Source organism: Mytilus edulis, chromosome 8, assembly GCF_963676685.1.
Source record: "Mytilus edulis chromosome 8, xbMytEdul2.2, whole genome shotgun sequence".
NCBI lineage: Eukaryota > Metazoa > Mollusca > Bivalvia > Mytilida > Mytilidae > Mytilus > Mytilus edulis.
Window position 1 is genome coordinate 24588965 of NC_092351.1, and position 18532 is coordinate 24607496.

The 18532-nt window shown below is 33.0% G+C and overlaps 1 protein-coding gene across 1 annotated transcript; it reads right to left on the minus strand.

Annotated features, from left to right (window-relative positions):
• Positions 1–1944: 1944 nt before the first annotated feature.
• Positions 1945–6705, minus strand: LOC139484011 (serine/threonine-protein phosphatase 6 regulatory ankyrin repeat subunit B-like). The gene has a single exon (XM_071267733.1). It carries the CDS (start codon positions 6703–6705, stop codon positions 1945–1947), a length of 4761 nt encoding a protein of 1586 aa, XP_071123834.1.
• Positions 6706–18532: the final 11827 nt, after the last annotated feature.

Consider the following 18532-nt stretch of genomic DNA (forward strand, 5'->3'; position numbering starts at 1 on the left):
TAATTTTTCTTTGGAATTTTCATCTAAGTTAGATTAGAATTGTTAAAACTTTTCTATCAAAAATGAGGAGACATTCATGTTAATCTGATTGAAAAATTATATAAAAAATATTTCCTTTTTCATATCAAACATGGGCTTCACACAAATATCACTTACAAACATTAGTAAAACATTTGTCGTACATCTTACAAATATTAATTAGAAATATTATGTAAAAATGTTTATAAAATATTTCATTTTTCATATCAACCATGTGCTTCACTCAAATATCACTAACAAACATTTGAAAAACATTTGTCGTACATCTTACAAATATTAATTAGAAATATTATGTAAAAATGTTTATAAAATATTTCTTTTTTCATATCAACCATGTGCTTCACTCAAATATCACTAACAAACATTTGGAAAACATGTCCATCATACATCTTACAAATATCTATAAAAGATATTATCTTAAAACGTTTATGAAACAGTCTTTAACTAATATTTTCTAAATAAAACGAAAAAATATATTGTTATGATGTTATTGAAATATTCATTAAATATTACCATTTTTATATTTTTAATTAGGACATGAAAATTATATTGATGTTACATCAAAGAGATATTTTATTATACATCAAACCTATGCTTTACATAGATATTAATCAAAAATGTTTTATAAATATTTCCTTTACACATCTAAAAAAATATATATATTAACTGTAATATAAAAATGTCCATCAGATATAATTGATTGAATATTGCAAAGAAATATCTCCTCAACATACAATTGTTCTCATTTATAAAACTGTCTATTTAACATTTTAAAAACATCAGCAAAAAATATTTATTTATTACTTATAAAAACATATTTACAAAAAATGTTTTTATATTAGCAATGAAACATTGGGATGAAATATTATTGTTAAAATATCATTCATTCATAATTTCTGATGTAAAAAAAATGTCTATAAAATATTTTTTGGTAAATTGTTTTGACAAACATAAATATAACCAGTCAATAATATCATACAAATATAATGTGTTAGCTGGGTGGTGACATATTCCCAATTCATAAGGTATCTCCCCAGTTGTGTAGGAAAAACCCAACTCGATATACATTTTATGTCTCCAAAGCCCTTTTTCGGATTTACCTTCATCGACGTCCAGGGTGGTTTCTAACGATACTGACAACCCAAGAGGAGTTTTCACGCTCGGCTGTCATCATGAACTCTCGAAGCAATATATTTAATTTTTTTTAAAATCAATTAATGCACAATAATCGAAACAGTTACATAGCAGCCAACATGACTAAAAGGTATTTACAAAAACGTTGCACGTGCAAACTAAATTCAACTTTGCATGAAGGAGTTGAAACCTTTTATGTCGAATTTCCTAGTGAAATGTCAATACCTAATTCCGTTATCAAGCAATTCATATAATATAATTATTTAGTGCTTTATTTGCGGAGCCACATCATATTTTTCATACAGCAATATATAGGTATTTAAAGATATATATTCATAGACCTTTGCAGTTGTTTATTTTTATTTGTATCAACGCTCTCACAGCCTTCGCCAATATTGAAAGAGTATCTATCATGCGTTTACCCAATTGCCTTGCATGGTTTCGACGAATCTGTCAGTATTTTGAAGTTGTGTTTCCAATTGATGAGTTTATGCTCACAATATTGCGGGATAATTTGTTTGATAAATTGGTGCTATTGACAATGTTAAGATCATCAGTATCGATTTTACCTGTTTGGTTATATGTAAATGGTAAACTAGAACATGTGCAATCGGAAGACTGTTTGAGGTTATGGATGCACGTGGTGCAATCCATGTTGTAAAGACTGATCTTTGAACTATAAAGAAGTTATAAACACTATAATCTTGTAGGTCAATGACAAAATATGTTTGACCAACTTTTAAATGTTAGTAACTTTAAATCAATTCTTCATTAAACGGTTTTGCATTTGAGAATCTGCACTATTTCATTATGTCCGTTGTTTAAAGCTATTTCAAGAGCATTTTGTAATTTGGTATAATTTTTACTTTGAACATCAACTCCATATTTGATAAGAAGATTGACTATTTCAACGTGTCCTTTCTCGCATGCTATCATTAACGGTGTGTTTCCATCTTTATCTCTTCCGTTTCCAACATTTACGTTTCTTGAAATTAATTGTTCGCAAATTTGGTAACATCCCCTACGACAGCTTTCTAAAAAAGGATTCCAACCTTTGTTATTATCTTCAAGTATATCACATTCTTTCTCTATCAGTAAATTTACTATCTCATTGTGTTCACCTGCACATGACCAAAATAATGGTGTTTTTCCATCTTTATCGCTTAGAGATATGGTAGCACCGTTGTCAATAAGACGTTTTGCTGTAGAGTGATTTCCCTTACTACAAGCTAATATTAGAGGAGTAGTCCCATTGTTGTCAGATTTGTTGATTTCACATTTATTATCTATCAGCAAGTTAACTATGTCAATATCCTCCTTTTCACACGCCATATACAATGGCGTTTTCCCGTCTTTATTGGAGATGTTTTTATCAGCACCCTTCTTAATAAGACATTGAACTGTAGAGATATGTCCTTGAATACATGCACCCAGAAGAGCTGTGTTTCCCTGAGTGTCCAATGTATTTATGTTGCAATTCGTATTATCTAGTAATATGTTAACTATATCAATGTTACCACAGACACAAGCAAAATGCAATGCTGTTTTTCCTGCTTTATTAGTAAAGTCAATGTCAACATCTTTTTCTATAAGAAGTTTAACTATTGACAGGTGTCCTGCAGCACAAGCCTCCATTAAGGGTGTTGTACTATAATTGTCATATTTTTTGAAATTACCTCCTTTGTCTATCAGTAAGTTTGCTATGTCAATATTACCCCCAACACATGACCAGTAGAATGGTGTTCGACCATCATTATCGGTTATGTGAATATCGGCACCTTTCTCAATAAGACATTTTGCAGTAGAGAAATGTCTTTGATTACAAGCCGCCATTAGAGGTGACTTCCCATTCTTGTTAGATTTATTTATATCGCACCCTTTTCCCATTAGAAAGTTCACAATATCAATGTTACCACCACAACACGACAAATATAATGGCGTTCGTCCTTCCTTATCCATGTTGGTGATGTCACTATCCATTTCAAACAGACGTTCAACCACTGAAAGGTGTCCTTCCTCACAAGCCGCCATTAGAGGTGTTTTCCCATTGTTGTCAGGTTTATTAATCTCGCATTTGTTATCTATGAGAAAGTTTACTATTTCAATGCTATTACTGCAACATGACCAATACAACGGCGTTTTACCTTCACTATCACTGTTATTGATATAGGCTCTTTTTTTTGTAAGAAGTTTAACTATAGAGAAATGTCTAGAAATACATGCTGTGATAAGCGGTGTTCTACAAAAATTGTCATCTTTATTAAATTCACATCCTTTATTGATTAGTAATTTGACTATCTCGATGCTTCCACCGACACAGGACCAATTGAATACCGTTCGACCATCATTATCGGCAATGTGAATATCAGCACCCCTCTTAATCAGAAGTTTTGCAGTAGAAAAATAGCCTTGACCACAAACCTCCATTAGAGGTGACTGTCCCTTATTGTTAGGTTGATTGATATCGAATCCTTTAAGTATTAAGAAGATTACTATGGCTATATGACCACCACAACATGACAAGAACAATGGCGTTCGTCCTTCCTTATCGGTTATGGCAGTGTTTTTCTTACGAAGGAGACGTTTTACTATATACAGATGTCCTACAACACAAGCCGCCATCAGAGGTGTTGTCCCCTTATTGTCAGGAATATCAATATCACATCCTTTTTTTAACAGTAAGTTTACTATGTGAATGTTGTTTCTATAACATGCTACATACAATGGCGTTTTCCCATTTGTATCGGTTTGGTTTATGACGGCACCCGATTTGATAAGACGTTTAACTGTATAGATATGACCTTGATTGCATGCCAACATAAGAGGTGTATACCCATATTTGTCAGTTTTATCTATATCACATTTTTTATCTATCAGAACGTCTATTATATTAATGTTTTCACGCATGCAAGACCAATGCAATGGTGATTTATCTTCATTATCAGTAATATTAATATCTGCCCCTACCTTTACGAGTAACTGAACAACAAAGAAATGTCCTTGACTACAAGCAACCACTAGTGCTGTTTTTCCCGTATTGTCAGTCTTATTTAGTTCGCATTTGTTAACTGTCAGTATTTCTACTATATCAATGTTGCCTTCGTAACAAGCAATATGTAGTGGCGTTTGTCCTTCCTCAATTGTGCTGTTAATGTCGGAGACCTTATCAATTAGACTTCTTACTAATGGCAGATGATCTGCAGCACAAGCACTCCTAAAAAGTATGTTTGCATTTTCAAGGTCACTTGTAGTGATTTCACATCCTTCATCTATCAGGAAGTTTACTATATCAAGGTTTCCATGTATACAGGAAAAACGGAATGCTGTATTTTCTTTGTTATCTTTAACATTAACGTCAGCGCCATTTGCAATCAGACATTCTACTATAGACAGACTTCCTTCAGCACAAGCTTTCATAATAGGCGTCATCCCATTATTGTCAGGGGTTTGAATATCACATGCGTTGTTTACAAGAAACTTTACAGTATTAATGTTATTTTGGAAGCATGAATGAAACAGTGTCGTTTTCCCGTCTTTGTCCTTGCAGTTTACGTGTGCACCGTTTTCGAAAAGGTGTGATACTGTAGAAATATGTCCTTCCATACATGCCAGCATAAGCGGTGTGCGTCCATATTTGTCAGTTTTATTTATATCACATTTTTTATCTATCAGAACGTCTATTAAATCAATGCTTTCAAGCACGCAAGACCAATGTAATGGTGATTTATCTTCATTATCAGTAATATTAATATCTGCCCCTACCTTTACAAGTAACTGAACAACAGAGAAATGTCCTTGACTACAAGCAACCACTAGTGCTGTTTTTCCCGTATTGTCAGTCTTATTTAGTTCGCATTTTTTAACTGTCAGTATTTCTACTATATCAATGTGGCCTTCGTAACAAGCAATATGTAGTGGTGTTTGTCCTTCCTCATTTGTGCTGTTAATGTCGGAGACCTTATCAATTAGACTTCTTACAAATGGCAGATGATCTGCAGCACAAGCACTCCTAAACAGTCTGTTTGCATTTTCAAGGTCACTTGTAGTGATGTCAAATCCTTCATCTATCAGGAAGTTTACTATATCAAGGTTTTCATGTATACAAGAAAAACGGAATGCTGTATTTTCTTTGTTATCTTTAACATTAACGTCAGCGCCATTTGCAATCAGACATTTTACTATGGACAGACTTCCTTCAGCACAAGCTTTCATAAGTGGCGTCATCCCATTATTGTCAGGGGTTTGAATATCACATGCGTTGTTTACCAGAAACTTTACAGTGTTAATGTTATTTCGGAAGCATGAATGAAACAGTGTCGTTTTCCCTTCTTTGTCCTTGCAGCTTAAGTGTGCACCGTTTTCAAAAAGGTGTGATACTGTAGAGATATGTCCTCCCATACATGCTAGCATAAGCGGTGTGCGTCCATATTTGTCTGTTTTATTTATATCACATTTTTTATCTATCAGAACGTCTATTATATCAATGTTTTCAAGCTTACAAGACCAATGTAATGGTGATTTATCTTCATTATCAGTAATATTAATATCTGCCCCTAACTTTACAAGAGACTGAACAACAGAGAAATGCCCTTGACTACAAGCAACCACTAGTGCTGTTTTTCCCGTATTGTCAGTCTTATTTAGTTCGCAATTTTTAACTGTCAGTATTTCTACTATATCAATGTTGCCTTCGTAACAAGCAATATGTAGTGGCGTTTGTCCTTCCTCAATTGTGCTGTTAATGTCGGATACCTTATCAATAAGACTTTTTACTAATGGCAGATGATCTGCAGCACAAGCGTCCATAAAAAGTCTTTTTACCTTATTGTGGTCAATCGTATTGATATCATATCCTTTATCAATCAATAAGTGTGCTACATCAAGGAATTTATTAGTACAGGACAAAAGGAATGCCGTATTGCCATTATTATCGGCAGTATTCATTTCAGCACCTTTTGTAATTAGAATTTCTACTATGGTCAGATAATCGTCAGCACAAGCTTGCATGAGAGGTGTCATTCCATTATTGTCATTGGTGTTAATATCACATGCTGATTCTACATGTTCTAGCAGTAAGTTTACAATGTCAATTCTATTTTTTCGACAGCCCACACACAGTGGCGTCTTTCCTTCGTTATCCGCGATGTTAATGTCGGCTCCCTTTTCAATAAGATGTGTAATGGTAGGGATGTGTCCACGTATACAGGCTAACATAAGAGGCGTCCGTCCAAGTTTGTCAGGTGTATTTATATCACATGTTTTATCTATTAGAAAGTTTATCATGTCAATGTTATCGCGTAAGCAAGACCAGTGCAACGGGGTTCGCCCCTCATCATCAGTAATGTGAATGTCATAACCCTCCTTAATAAGGTATTTCACCTTTGATATGTTCCCTTTCTCACAAGCTTTCATGAAAAGTGCTATAACATCACTATGGTCAGGATCATTGATTGGATATCCTATACAAATCTGTAAGATTGCTTCATTTATGTTACAACCTAAAAGAAAAAGAAAGAAATGCTGTATCGTCATTGCTAATAGCTATCTGACCATAAGCAATTTTACTGTAGAGTGAACATCATTATAGGAGATGACATCTGATTATGCATATTCATTTATATCACCTCCAGTTTTACTTACAACTGTCACAGGACAAACACAATGGTGTTTATTTTTTTATTATTCGAAATAACACTGTGTATCATCGCCACCGGAAATTGGGTACTAACGAAGCGGAGAGAAATAGAAAAAAAAGTAAACAAGTTAAGAATTCATTCAATTTAAAGCATTTCCACTCATTTGATGATGGTGCCGCTTAAGAAATGATTTTCTGATATATAATTCTTTAAATTATTAGGCCGATAAGTACAAAATTAATACAAGATTTTGTGTAATACTCCAAAACTTGCCACTTAGTACCGGAAAATTTCGAGGTCGATCGTCCTCTGTCGCCCCATTCTCAAAACATTTAACTGTATTTCATTATTTTTTCAGACACGATTTTAGATTATTATAGTGTGGCATCATATTCGGCAACTTGCTCGTGTTGACAAATTTACTGTATGGCAACTTGTTTTCAACTGTATGGCAACTTGCTAATTTTAGCATAGTTATTTACCGTCCTTTCAAAGAAAATTAAGTATTAAGTTCAAATATCTAAGGGGGGGAGGGAGGTACCCTTTTATGTTAAACTGTTTTTGTCCTTTTCAAGGTTTTAATTTGTTTAAAACTTTTATTTGACTGATAAATTTTAAAACTGTTAACTGTTTTCGACCCACTGTCTGTAATCTGTTTTGTTAAAATTTGTAATGTTGTTAACTGTTTATTTGAAATTGAGATTCCTGTTATCTGTTACTTAATACTTAAAGTGTTCACTGTTTTTGACATTATTTTCTCTGTTAACTGATCTTAACTGTTATTTATAAGAATCACATTAAAATTTGCTGTCCATCTCTTTCTTTACGTTGCTTCCGCAAAGGAGTGACATATTCAGCATATATGTAACTGTACATGTCTTTAAAAAATCTTTGAGTATAGTAAATCCTTGATAAAATTGAGAATGGAAATGAGGAAATGTCAAAGAAACAGAAGCCCGACCAAATAGAAGAAACAACCCAACGCAACGAGAAAATTATGCACTAGGGTGGGTGTCAATTCACAGATAGGAAAAAAACTTAGAATTGACACTCATAATTTTTAAACACCCTCTTTCCCTTCCTTCCTAATAAATAAGGCTTACTATTTGAGTTATGCATGTGTTTATTTATGGAAAGAGAATCGTCCATAGATTTGATTTCCAATAGTAATAATGGTGAAATATAATTTTTTTGTGTGTAACCATGGCAACAATCAGCATTAATTTGAAACCAAATATTGTAAAATAGGGGGTTGAACATGTCACAAAGATCTAAAAAATTTGGTCCAAAGGAAAATTTCAATTTTCAATCAATAAGAGTGATACCTTCCTGAAACCATAGACATATATCTATCAAAAGGTAAAAAAAATCATATGCATTTCTGCTGTTTTTTCCATAAAATTGAATTGAAAAGATCGAGCGTCAAATCTTTGTTGAAAAACATTACAAAATTTCTAAATCTATGGCGGTACGGATAGGAACGTATGGACGTTCAAACTGAAAAATGGCTTATAAAACATGCTAAAAACAATCTAAATGTTCATATAAACCCACTAGGAAGGCTATATTATTATTCAACTATCTAAAAATCAATTCAATTGTACAAAAACTTTCATATTTAGAAAATTCACCATGGCTATAATGCGAAACTAAACTTGTAACTGTGTATTGATATACCTGAAGCTGTCTCCCAAGTGAGCAATCATTTAACTACAAAAAGGGGGTAGAAGTTCAATGCTTGTTTCTTGAAACATATAAATGAACCAAAATTTAAAAAATGAAATATATTAAATACAAGACTATATACAAATGTAGCAAAGGTTACGGACTCAAGTTGGGTCATGCAGGTGCAACAAATGCGGCAGTGTTAAACATGTTTAGGGATATCTCATGCCCCTCTTTATACGTCTAACCAATGTAGTTATATATGCCTTCTATTTGTAATGTATCCAAAACGTTAAAAGGAAAGGCCACTTCTTATCCAGTTAAAACCCTGGTCAGTCCTATGATGAAAATAATTCAGATGTATATGGAATGTTTGATAAATTATATTGACCCAGAGTACCTGGACGGAATTGTGAAAAATAAAGTACCTTTTCAATTTGCAATTCGTAAAATAACTGAACAGTGTGGCCTGGTAGAAGAGGCCGCAAATGAGGACTTGGTTCTCAAATTGATGTCAAATTTGCTAGTCTAAGACTTCAGAAATGTAAAGATGGACCAAGGCTTTTTTTATATCAGCTCAGAGTTCTTAATTGGGACTTGAAGATGAAAGAGCCGCTTCAATTTGTGACACCTTACATGTTACTTTCTGATTTATACACTGCATGGTTTTGATGATTTAAAATAAAAATCAGTAAACCTTCGTAATTCCTTTTAATAAAATCATGTAAGCAATGAGTCGTACGAATACCCTGACTGAGATGTAACCATAATTTATAAGAGCCCCCGCCATAAAAAAAAATGTTCGCGCCCTATAGTATTCACTCATTTTATCTGTTTGTTACACTTTCCTACGTCATGACGATAACCCAAGTTTGCTACGACTGATTGACATAAAACATTTACTCAACAATATACATAACCAGAAGAAGCCTCCCTTTTGCTGTTTGAAGCATTTTCGATTATTCATGACATAGTCCCTTTTCTTGGAGTCAATCACTCCGTCTGCTTTTCCATCCGTTGAAATGTCTGCCCATGTGTCAATAAAAAAATATGGTACTTGCGTGTGTCTTCTAAAAATTAGTCAGCTTTAAAAAAGATTCCTTATGGAGCTTGGCATTTCTGCGACTTTGTACAGTGGTTTTCAAACTTTTGAATACATTGAAGATATGCACTTCCCCTTTTCATTGCTTTTGGGTTCGTTTGGAAAAAAGGGTAAATTAAAGTTGCTGTTAACTCTTATCAGCATTTAAAATTTGTTGTTAAACTGTTTTTGCCAAAATCGAGGTGTTGTTAACATGTTAACGGACCCCCTCCCCCCACCCAAATCTAATTATGCATTAGATAAAATGCATTAGATAGAAATACCATTTGCTTGACAGCATTTAAGATGTATGCAAATTATATATTTTCAAAAAGAAACTGACAAGAAAATTAATTCGAAATGAAATTCACGATTTGTTTCTCCTTACTTTCGATGAAAACAAAGTATTTTCTTAATTGTGTCTGTCCGAATTCTCGATCCTGTGGTTCGGTGGTTGTCGTTTCTTCATCTCTATCTTATTTGTTGTTTTCATAAATTGTTTTGTTACACTGTATATAAGTTAGGCCTTTAGTTTTCTTGTTGAGTCCTTCCACATTTTTCTGTCGGTGCTTTTTATAGCCGACTATAAGGTACGAGTTTTCGTTGTTGAAGTCCGTGCGATAGCATATAATTGCTTGCATACACTCTATTTTATCCTGATGGATAGTTATCTTATTTGCTATCATACCACATCTCCACTGTTTTTATAAAAAAAATCGAAAAGCGGTACGCAACGAGGCCTTCTGAACTGAATTAACGGCATATATTTAATAATATTTGATAAGTAAGACATATTGTATATTTGTAAGCCTGTAAAGCTTTGATATCAACAAAATATCGTCACTTGATATTATGTCAACAGTGATTAATTTCCTCTTAAGATTATAATATATTGCAAGACACCGTACAAACAAAAGTTGTTATTTTGCAATTCGCCGTACAACGTCCTGCAATTCGCCGTACAACAAACAACCAATGTTTTTGTCCATATTCTTTAAAAAAGCATGTTTTTGACAACATATTTTAGTAAATATGATGCCACACTATAATAATCTAAACACGTGTCTGGAAAAATAATGAAAAACAGTTCAATATCTTGAGAATGGGGCGACAGAGGACGATCGACCTCGAAATTTTCCGGTACTAAGTGGCAAGTTTTGGAGTATTACACAAAATCTTGTATTAATTTTGTACTTATCGGCCTAATAATTTAAAGAATTATATATCAGAAAATCATTTCTTAAGCGGCACCCTCATCAAATGAGTGGAAATGCTTTAAATTGAATGAATTCTTAACTTGTTTACTTTTTTTTCTATTTCTCTCCGCTTCGTTAGTACCCAATTTCCGGTGGCGATGATACACAGTGAATAATGATGTCAGAAAATTTAGTAAAAAGACATATGTGGCAAGCCGTCATTGATTGTCGAGTGTTGCTATCTATTATTTTTGTTTTTCTTCGCAAGCGTTGTAGATAAATCAAACCTTTGTTTATTTTCGTACTAATTATTTCATATTTTATCAACTGACTTGTTCTGGTATGATCAAAACGACAGATTGCATGTGTGAACGAGAACTGCATACCTTCTAGTTCTCAATGAGGTGTATGTTGACTTGTTGATCTTGGAAAAAAGTCTAGTGGACCTTAAACGTAAAGGACGCAAAATCATTACTCTCTGGCCGAGTTCACTTGAAACTCTACAATCGACTCCAGAGTTAATAGATTTTCACGTGAACGCACAATAGTTGATATTCGGAACAACTCTAAGTAACTCAAGGGTAAGGCCATGACCAAGCATAAAAAATAAAATATTCTCATTGGTTTGACGTCATTAAAGAGTTTCTCGAGTTTAACCTTGGCTCGGTGAGGGTTGGAACCAGGGTACGAGGGATCAACTCGAGTGGTTCAAGTAAATTCGTTTTGTTGAAACCCGAGTTAGTAAAGTTAACTCGGCCTCTGAGTTAGCCGGATTATAACTATTGGATTTGAATAATTACCAGCCGAATTAGTGAAATCAATGACTAAACTCTTGTCTATGTTGATAACTACATTTACATTGGTAACAAAATTTTTGCGTGAATTTGTTGTTTGAGCAGACTTTATTTCTTCAACTGTAAACACGGAGGTTCAGTAAAGGATAATTTTAGATGGAAAATTTACCAAAGCCCTTAGTAGCTCTTATCAGTAGTATTATAGACGAGTATGCACATTTTACATGGAATTCGGTGTATCTTTGTGACAAAATGAGAGTATCGTTAGTTTGGACAAGAGGCAATGCCGCTCAAATCAGCAAAGGTGTTAAACATAAATCAAGATCAAACAGAACGAGAGACTCTAAACGTTTGAAAACATGGCAAGATTCTAATGCAATACAGTATGATGATAATGAACAGACTTTAAGAAGTGAAAGCGGAATTAACACAGGGGACGAAGATATTGTATTCGACGAGATAATTCAGGATGAAAATTAGATCCCACATAGAGCCCAAGAAGTGATACCTATAATTACTCAACTGGTGCTTATGCCGATCAATAACAAAAGTAATCATAAAACGGAAAGGTTAGAAAGTAGAAAGAACCAAGAAAATAATCTACATTGTAGTTACAGTTTTTGTAAATAAATAAAGAAAGTAAAAAATCTGAAGACGATTCATTAAAAATTGTGGCACCGAAGTTGATCATAACTGGTAAAATTCCGTGTAATGTTACTCATTATAAATAAGTGGTTTTCAGACGGTGACTTTATCATTGGCAAGGTAAAAATGAGAAACACTTTAGTCTATAGTTTTACGGAATCTTATAAATGATAAAAATTTCTGACATATAGAAGGGGATGAGGATAGAGAACAATTTGACAATCATATGATTTCCGTTGATCGATTTAGAGATGTTCGCCGTATATATAAAATCAAACGTAGAAGAACTTCCGCATATGGACAGGTATGGCGAGAAATTTCAGTTGTGTCCGTGTGTCAATTCCAAATTGAGTGACAAATTTCAGGAATGGATACCATCCGTATTTTGTCTGTGTATATGTTTGAATAAACTGATTTATTTGTCTATAGCTGTATATATGTTTGATTTAAGAAAAGACTAATAGTTCTTATTTAATTGTTTTATATAATGGGTTATGATGTTTAAAACATAGTTAAGTACACAAGTGGAACATTTACTAAATGATTTAGATAGATGAATTAATTTGAAATCGTGTAAATAGAAGATGGACAGTAATTTAGATGTTCAATCGCGTTTTCAATTATATATCTGTGATTTTTTTTGTATATAGTGTTAATAAAATTTATCAAGAGAAAAAAAAGACTTGTTGATCTTTTTGTCTTTTTTCGTTTATGGTCGGGTTTTATTCCACCTAGAGTACTGAGTGTCCCCTTAGCACATGTATTTTTTTCTTTTTCTGTCATGCGTTTAAAGCTTGGTATGAAAAATTGATTTTTCTCATTGTTAATGGCCGTTCGGTGACCTATCAGTGCTCACATCTACAGCATTTGACCTATGGTGGATAGTTGTTACATTCACAATATTACCACATTTTCTTATTTTTATACAAAAAATTCCCCAACAATTTTTAATATTTATCTTTGTCACATCCTTTATCTACACGTATCGATACTTCATTAATTTTAAAAGAATCATTCCTATGAGCTGAAATGATACTGTGTTTACGTAGACGGGTTCAGAATGTTTTATGTTATGCAACACGATATAATAATATTTTCTAAATACATTGTATGTAAACTCCTAGCTCTTTTCGTCTTTCAGATATTTGTCACTAGGTGTTCACTTAAAAGGATAAATCAATTTGGTTATGGAAACCTCGCTTTACTTTGGTGCTGCTGCATCTGAGGCGTTTGTCTGGACTTATTTTCAACAGAATAAAGTAATAAAAGAAGACAAAAATGATGACGAGCAAAAACACGGCAACCACTCAATTATGTGGTTACTGAAAATTTCACATAGGATGACATATTGAAAGACAACCGAAGTTCGCAACCAAATATTTATGTCTATGGAAGAATTAAGTAAATATTTTGAGACACCGCTGACTTAAAAAAAATTACCAGTAATACCGAAGACAGCCTGATACTACGGCAGAGGACATATCATGAACAGTTGTGCAAATTTGAACACTGACTGAATTTAGATTGTGATAAAAATTTTGACATATCAGAAATTTATTGAAAAAAAAACTAAAGGGAGGTTATTTTTAAATATATAAGTCAGTCACCAAAGTTTAATGAAAACAGTTCAAGTGCTTAGGGGTATTATCCGAAAACTTCAAAAACACCCCTTTTTCATTAATAAAATCCGGAAACGTAAAATCTAAAAATTATAAAAATGGAATGGGAGCTTACAACAATAGATATAAACAGTTAACAAACGTTTCATGAAAACTGCTGAAAGCATTTTTGAGTTATTGTCCAAAAACTGGTGAAAAAACCCTTTTTGTAATGAATAAAACCCCATAACTCGGAAATATAAAATCTAAACGTATGTCAATATATATAAACAGGCCACATTTATTCGTACATAAATGACAGTACATCATAAGCCTCTTAAGGCTGGTTGGTATAATTATACATGTTTATTGAATGTTTATGTTTAAAACTGCAATATATTGTATTTCATGTATATGTACCAGGTTGTAATTGAATAATAAAAATATCTATTTATCTATAAACAGGCCACAAAAGTTTCTGGCAAATTGTTGAAAGTCAATTTGAGTTATTGTCGAAAACTGGAAAATTCACCTTTCAGTAATAAATGAAACTCCAAAACTCGGAAACGTCAAATCTAAAATTTATCACCAGATGCTCTGCAGGGCGCAGCTTTATACGACCTCAGAGGTTCAACCCTGAACGGTTGGGGCAAGTATAGACACAACATTCAAGCTGGATTGAGCTCTCAATTTGGATTGTGATTAAATAGTTGACACATCATAGGTTTCTGACACAGAATGAATGTGGTCTAATGAACTTAATTTTTTTTTGCCTTTGAGCAATTCACTATGCTGTTGAATATTAATCTTCTCAAAAAATGTTTGAAGAAATTTTCTTTTTATTTATGAGATCTGAAACTGGAAAAAGTGTAACCCCCCCTTTCCCCAATTTTGTTTTCACATCCCCTTTCCCTTATTCCAAAACTGATCTCAATTCAAATTTCTAATGGAGTTTGCAACAATAACTACTCATTTAAACACATCATAAAATATCAAAATGTAAAAAAGTGCTTGTTATCACTGAATGGTAAAGATTGTTTTCATTTATCAGTTGTTAGTAAAAGTGAATATACATTGTATATTGTGTAAAACAATGATTTAAGTTGATTCAAATACTATTCTGGACAAAGAAAGATAACTCCAATTGAAAATCTTGCTATTGCGCAATATTGTGCAATTAGATATGTCTTGCTATTGCACAATACTGTGCAATTGAAGATCAATTTTTGATATGTTTTGTCGTTGTTCTCCTCTTATATTTAATGCGTTTCCCTCGGTTTTAGTTTGTTACCCCGATTTTGTTTTTTGTCCATGGATTTATGAGTTTTGAACAGCGGTATACTACTGTTGCCTTTATTTGATGAAATCAAACAAAGTTTAATTTTGGACCCCGATTTGGACCAAATGAAAACTGGACCAATAATAAAAAATCTAAGTATATTTTTAGATTAAGCATATCAAAGAACCCAAAGGATTAAATTTTTGTTAAAATCAAACTAAGTTAAATTTTGGACCCTTTGGACCTTAATGTAGACCAATTTGAAAACCGGACCAAAAATTAAGAATCTACATACACAGTTAGATTCAGCATATCAAAGAACCCCAATTATTCAATTTTTGATGAAATCAAACAAAGTTTAATTTTGGACCCTTTGGGCCCCTTATTCCTAAACTGTTGGGACCGAAACTCCCAAAATCAATTTCAACCTTTCTTTTATGGTCACAAACCTTGTGTTTAAATGTCATAAATTTCTTTTTACTTATACACCAAAGTTATGGTGCTAAAAAAAGAAAAAGCTTATTTGGGCCACTTTTTGACCCCCAATTCCTAAACTATTGGGATCTCAACTCCCAAAATAAATCCCAACCTTCCTTTTGTGGTCATAAACTTTATGTCAAAATATCATTGATTTCTATTTACTTAAACTAAAGTTATAGTGCGAAAACCATGAAAATTCTTATTTTAGCCCCTTTTGGCCCCTTATTCCTAAACTGTTGGGACCAAAACTCCCAAAATCAATATTAACCTTCCTTAAATGGTCATAAACCTTGTGTTTAAATTTCATAAATTTCTTTTTACTTATACCAAAGTTATGGTGCGAAAAACAAGAAAAAAGCTTATTTGGGCCATTTTTTGGCCCCTAATTCCTAAACTGTTGGGATTTCAACTCCAAAAATCAATCCCAACCTTCCTTTTGTGGTCATAAACTTTGTGTTTAAAATTTCAATGATTTCTATTTACTCATACTAAAGTTATTGTGCAAAAACCAAGAATAATGCTTATTTGTTCCATTTTTTGGCCCCTTATTCCTAAACAGTTGGAACCAAAACACCCAAAATCAATCCCAACCTTCCTTTTGTGGTCATAAACTTTGTGTCAAAATATCATTGATTTCTATTTACTTAAACTAAAGTTATAGTGCGAAAACCAAGAAAATTCCTTTTATGGTCATAAACCTTGTGTTTAAATTTCATACATTTCTATTTACTTAAACTAAAGCTATAGTGCGAAAACCAAAAGTATTTGGACGACGACGCTGACGCCAACATGATACCAATATACGACTAAATTTTTTTCAATTTTTGCGGTCGTATAAAAAACGAAAGGGAGTTCACGTCAATAGATATAAACATTCATCAAAGTTTCATGCAAATTATTTGAAGCGTTTTTATGTTAATATCCAATATGTTGACGACGATCAGACGGACGAACAGACGGACAACGATATACCATAATACGTCCCGACATGACAAATGTAAAACAGTTTAAACGAGAGGACTAACAGCCTAGGTAAAACAAATGAGCAAAAAAAAAAAAAAAATGTAACACACTAAAATCCACTGAATTACAGGCTCCTGACTCGAGACAGACAAATACATCCAAAATGTGGCGGGGTAAAATTTTTTAGCGGTATCCCAACATTCCCCTAACCTAAGACAGTGGTTTAACAGTACCAAATAAGACTGGGATATAAAAGTCCGTTAAAAAGGCTTAAATCATCAGATGGATACAAATAGAAAAAAATCCAACAAAAACAGAGAGTGGACGTGGTCGGGTACTTGTATGTCCCAACAACAAAAAGACACTAAGTACTGATCTGAGAGTACTCGCAGTTACTGACAGCACGTTCAAAGCCACTTACAATTAATAAAAAAAATCATGCATTTGAGACTTAAAAGTATAGTCATTTTTCCGAAGCAATGATTAGTCAATATGTTTTGTTAGTTAGCTTAACATACCACATGCATGCCAATTTTAGACAATTCCTTTATATTGACAGCATTGTCATATGTGTGATCACAAATTCTATTGTGAAAACATTTTTGGTTCAAATTACGGTCTGTTTATCTTTCTTTTGACTTTTAACTAAGTTGATTTAAAATGTTACTCCTGCGTTGTCGGCTGTTACACTGTACATGTATTTGTCTAGTTTCAAATTGCTGTTTTAAATTAATTTCCCCATCTTTCCATGAGCGGATGTTTTGTTTATATTTTAGTAAGTACAAACTGGTGGTATACTTTGTGTTTTTTGCTTATTAACTTTTACATGAAAAATATATAATATTTCTAAAATCTGTGACTTTTTTCATATCATTATCATAGTTTTACTCTTGTGTGTTATTTTGTTATAATACTCACTTTTATTCGCCAGGAAAATTAACACTAACACGAGCATGACCAGTATTACTACAAAAGAACTAAAACATTTACATTACTAAACAAAGTCGAGGCTGTGTCGCTCACTAAACTGTGCATATTAAACAAAGGACACTCCCAAACATTGTAGACGAGACTACAATTGATGACAAAAGTCTTTGTTTTCTTGATCTCCTATTGTCTGTTTAGCTTTTTCTATCTTCTTCTCACATAAGAGAGAGTATACAAATACTCATTTAAGGTGGTATGGGTGTCTTTCGCCATCTTAGATTGTAAAAAGCAGAGAAGCAAATGTCTAAATTTTCGATCAAGTTAGCAAAATTTAATTGAGGAATGCAGATATTTTATGTGAATTTTCATTTATAAGAACCAATGTATAAGAATATAATAACTTAGAAATATTAATATTTTTACAAATGTAGATTAGTTTTGGTTGTTTTAAAATGTTTTTGAATTGAAATTTTAAGGGGAGGTAACTCTAAAACAGTGCATTTTCTAAAGGAAATTTCATGGAATTTTCCTATTTTGTATCTTAGCCAGAATAAAACGGACGGTGACTACAGACCTTCTAAAATTCAAACTGACCACACGCACGATACACGCACGGTGAATGCACGATACACGCACGGTACACGCACGATACACGATACACGCACGATGAGCGATGAGCGTTACACGGAGGATTAACGCAAAATGAATGATGAATGATGAACGCACGATACACGCACGATGCACGATGAATGATAAATACACGATACACGCACGATACACGCACGCACGATACACGCACGTTGAATGATTCATTGACGAATGAACAACGAACGCTTTTTACACGATTCTCAAAGCTATTTTATTTAGAATAGTATTTAAAATTGATATGCATTTTCATTAAAGGCAATACTTGTAGCTGTTTTGCCGATACCAGCATAATAGATAATATGCTATTTTACCAGCTCAGATTCAAATAACTTAATTAAAGTAGGCTATATTATAGGCACCGGAAATATTTGTGAACTTGGGCAGAAGCTCCTAACAATCAAAATATAGTGTCTTGATTTTGTTCAGCCTGAGAGTTCAAGTTTACGG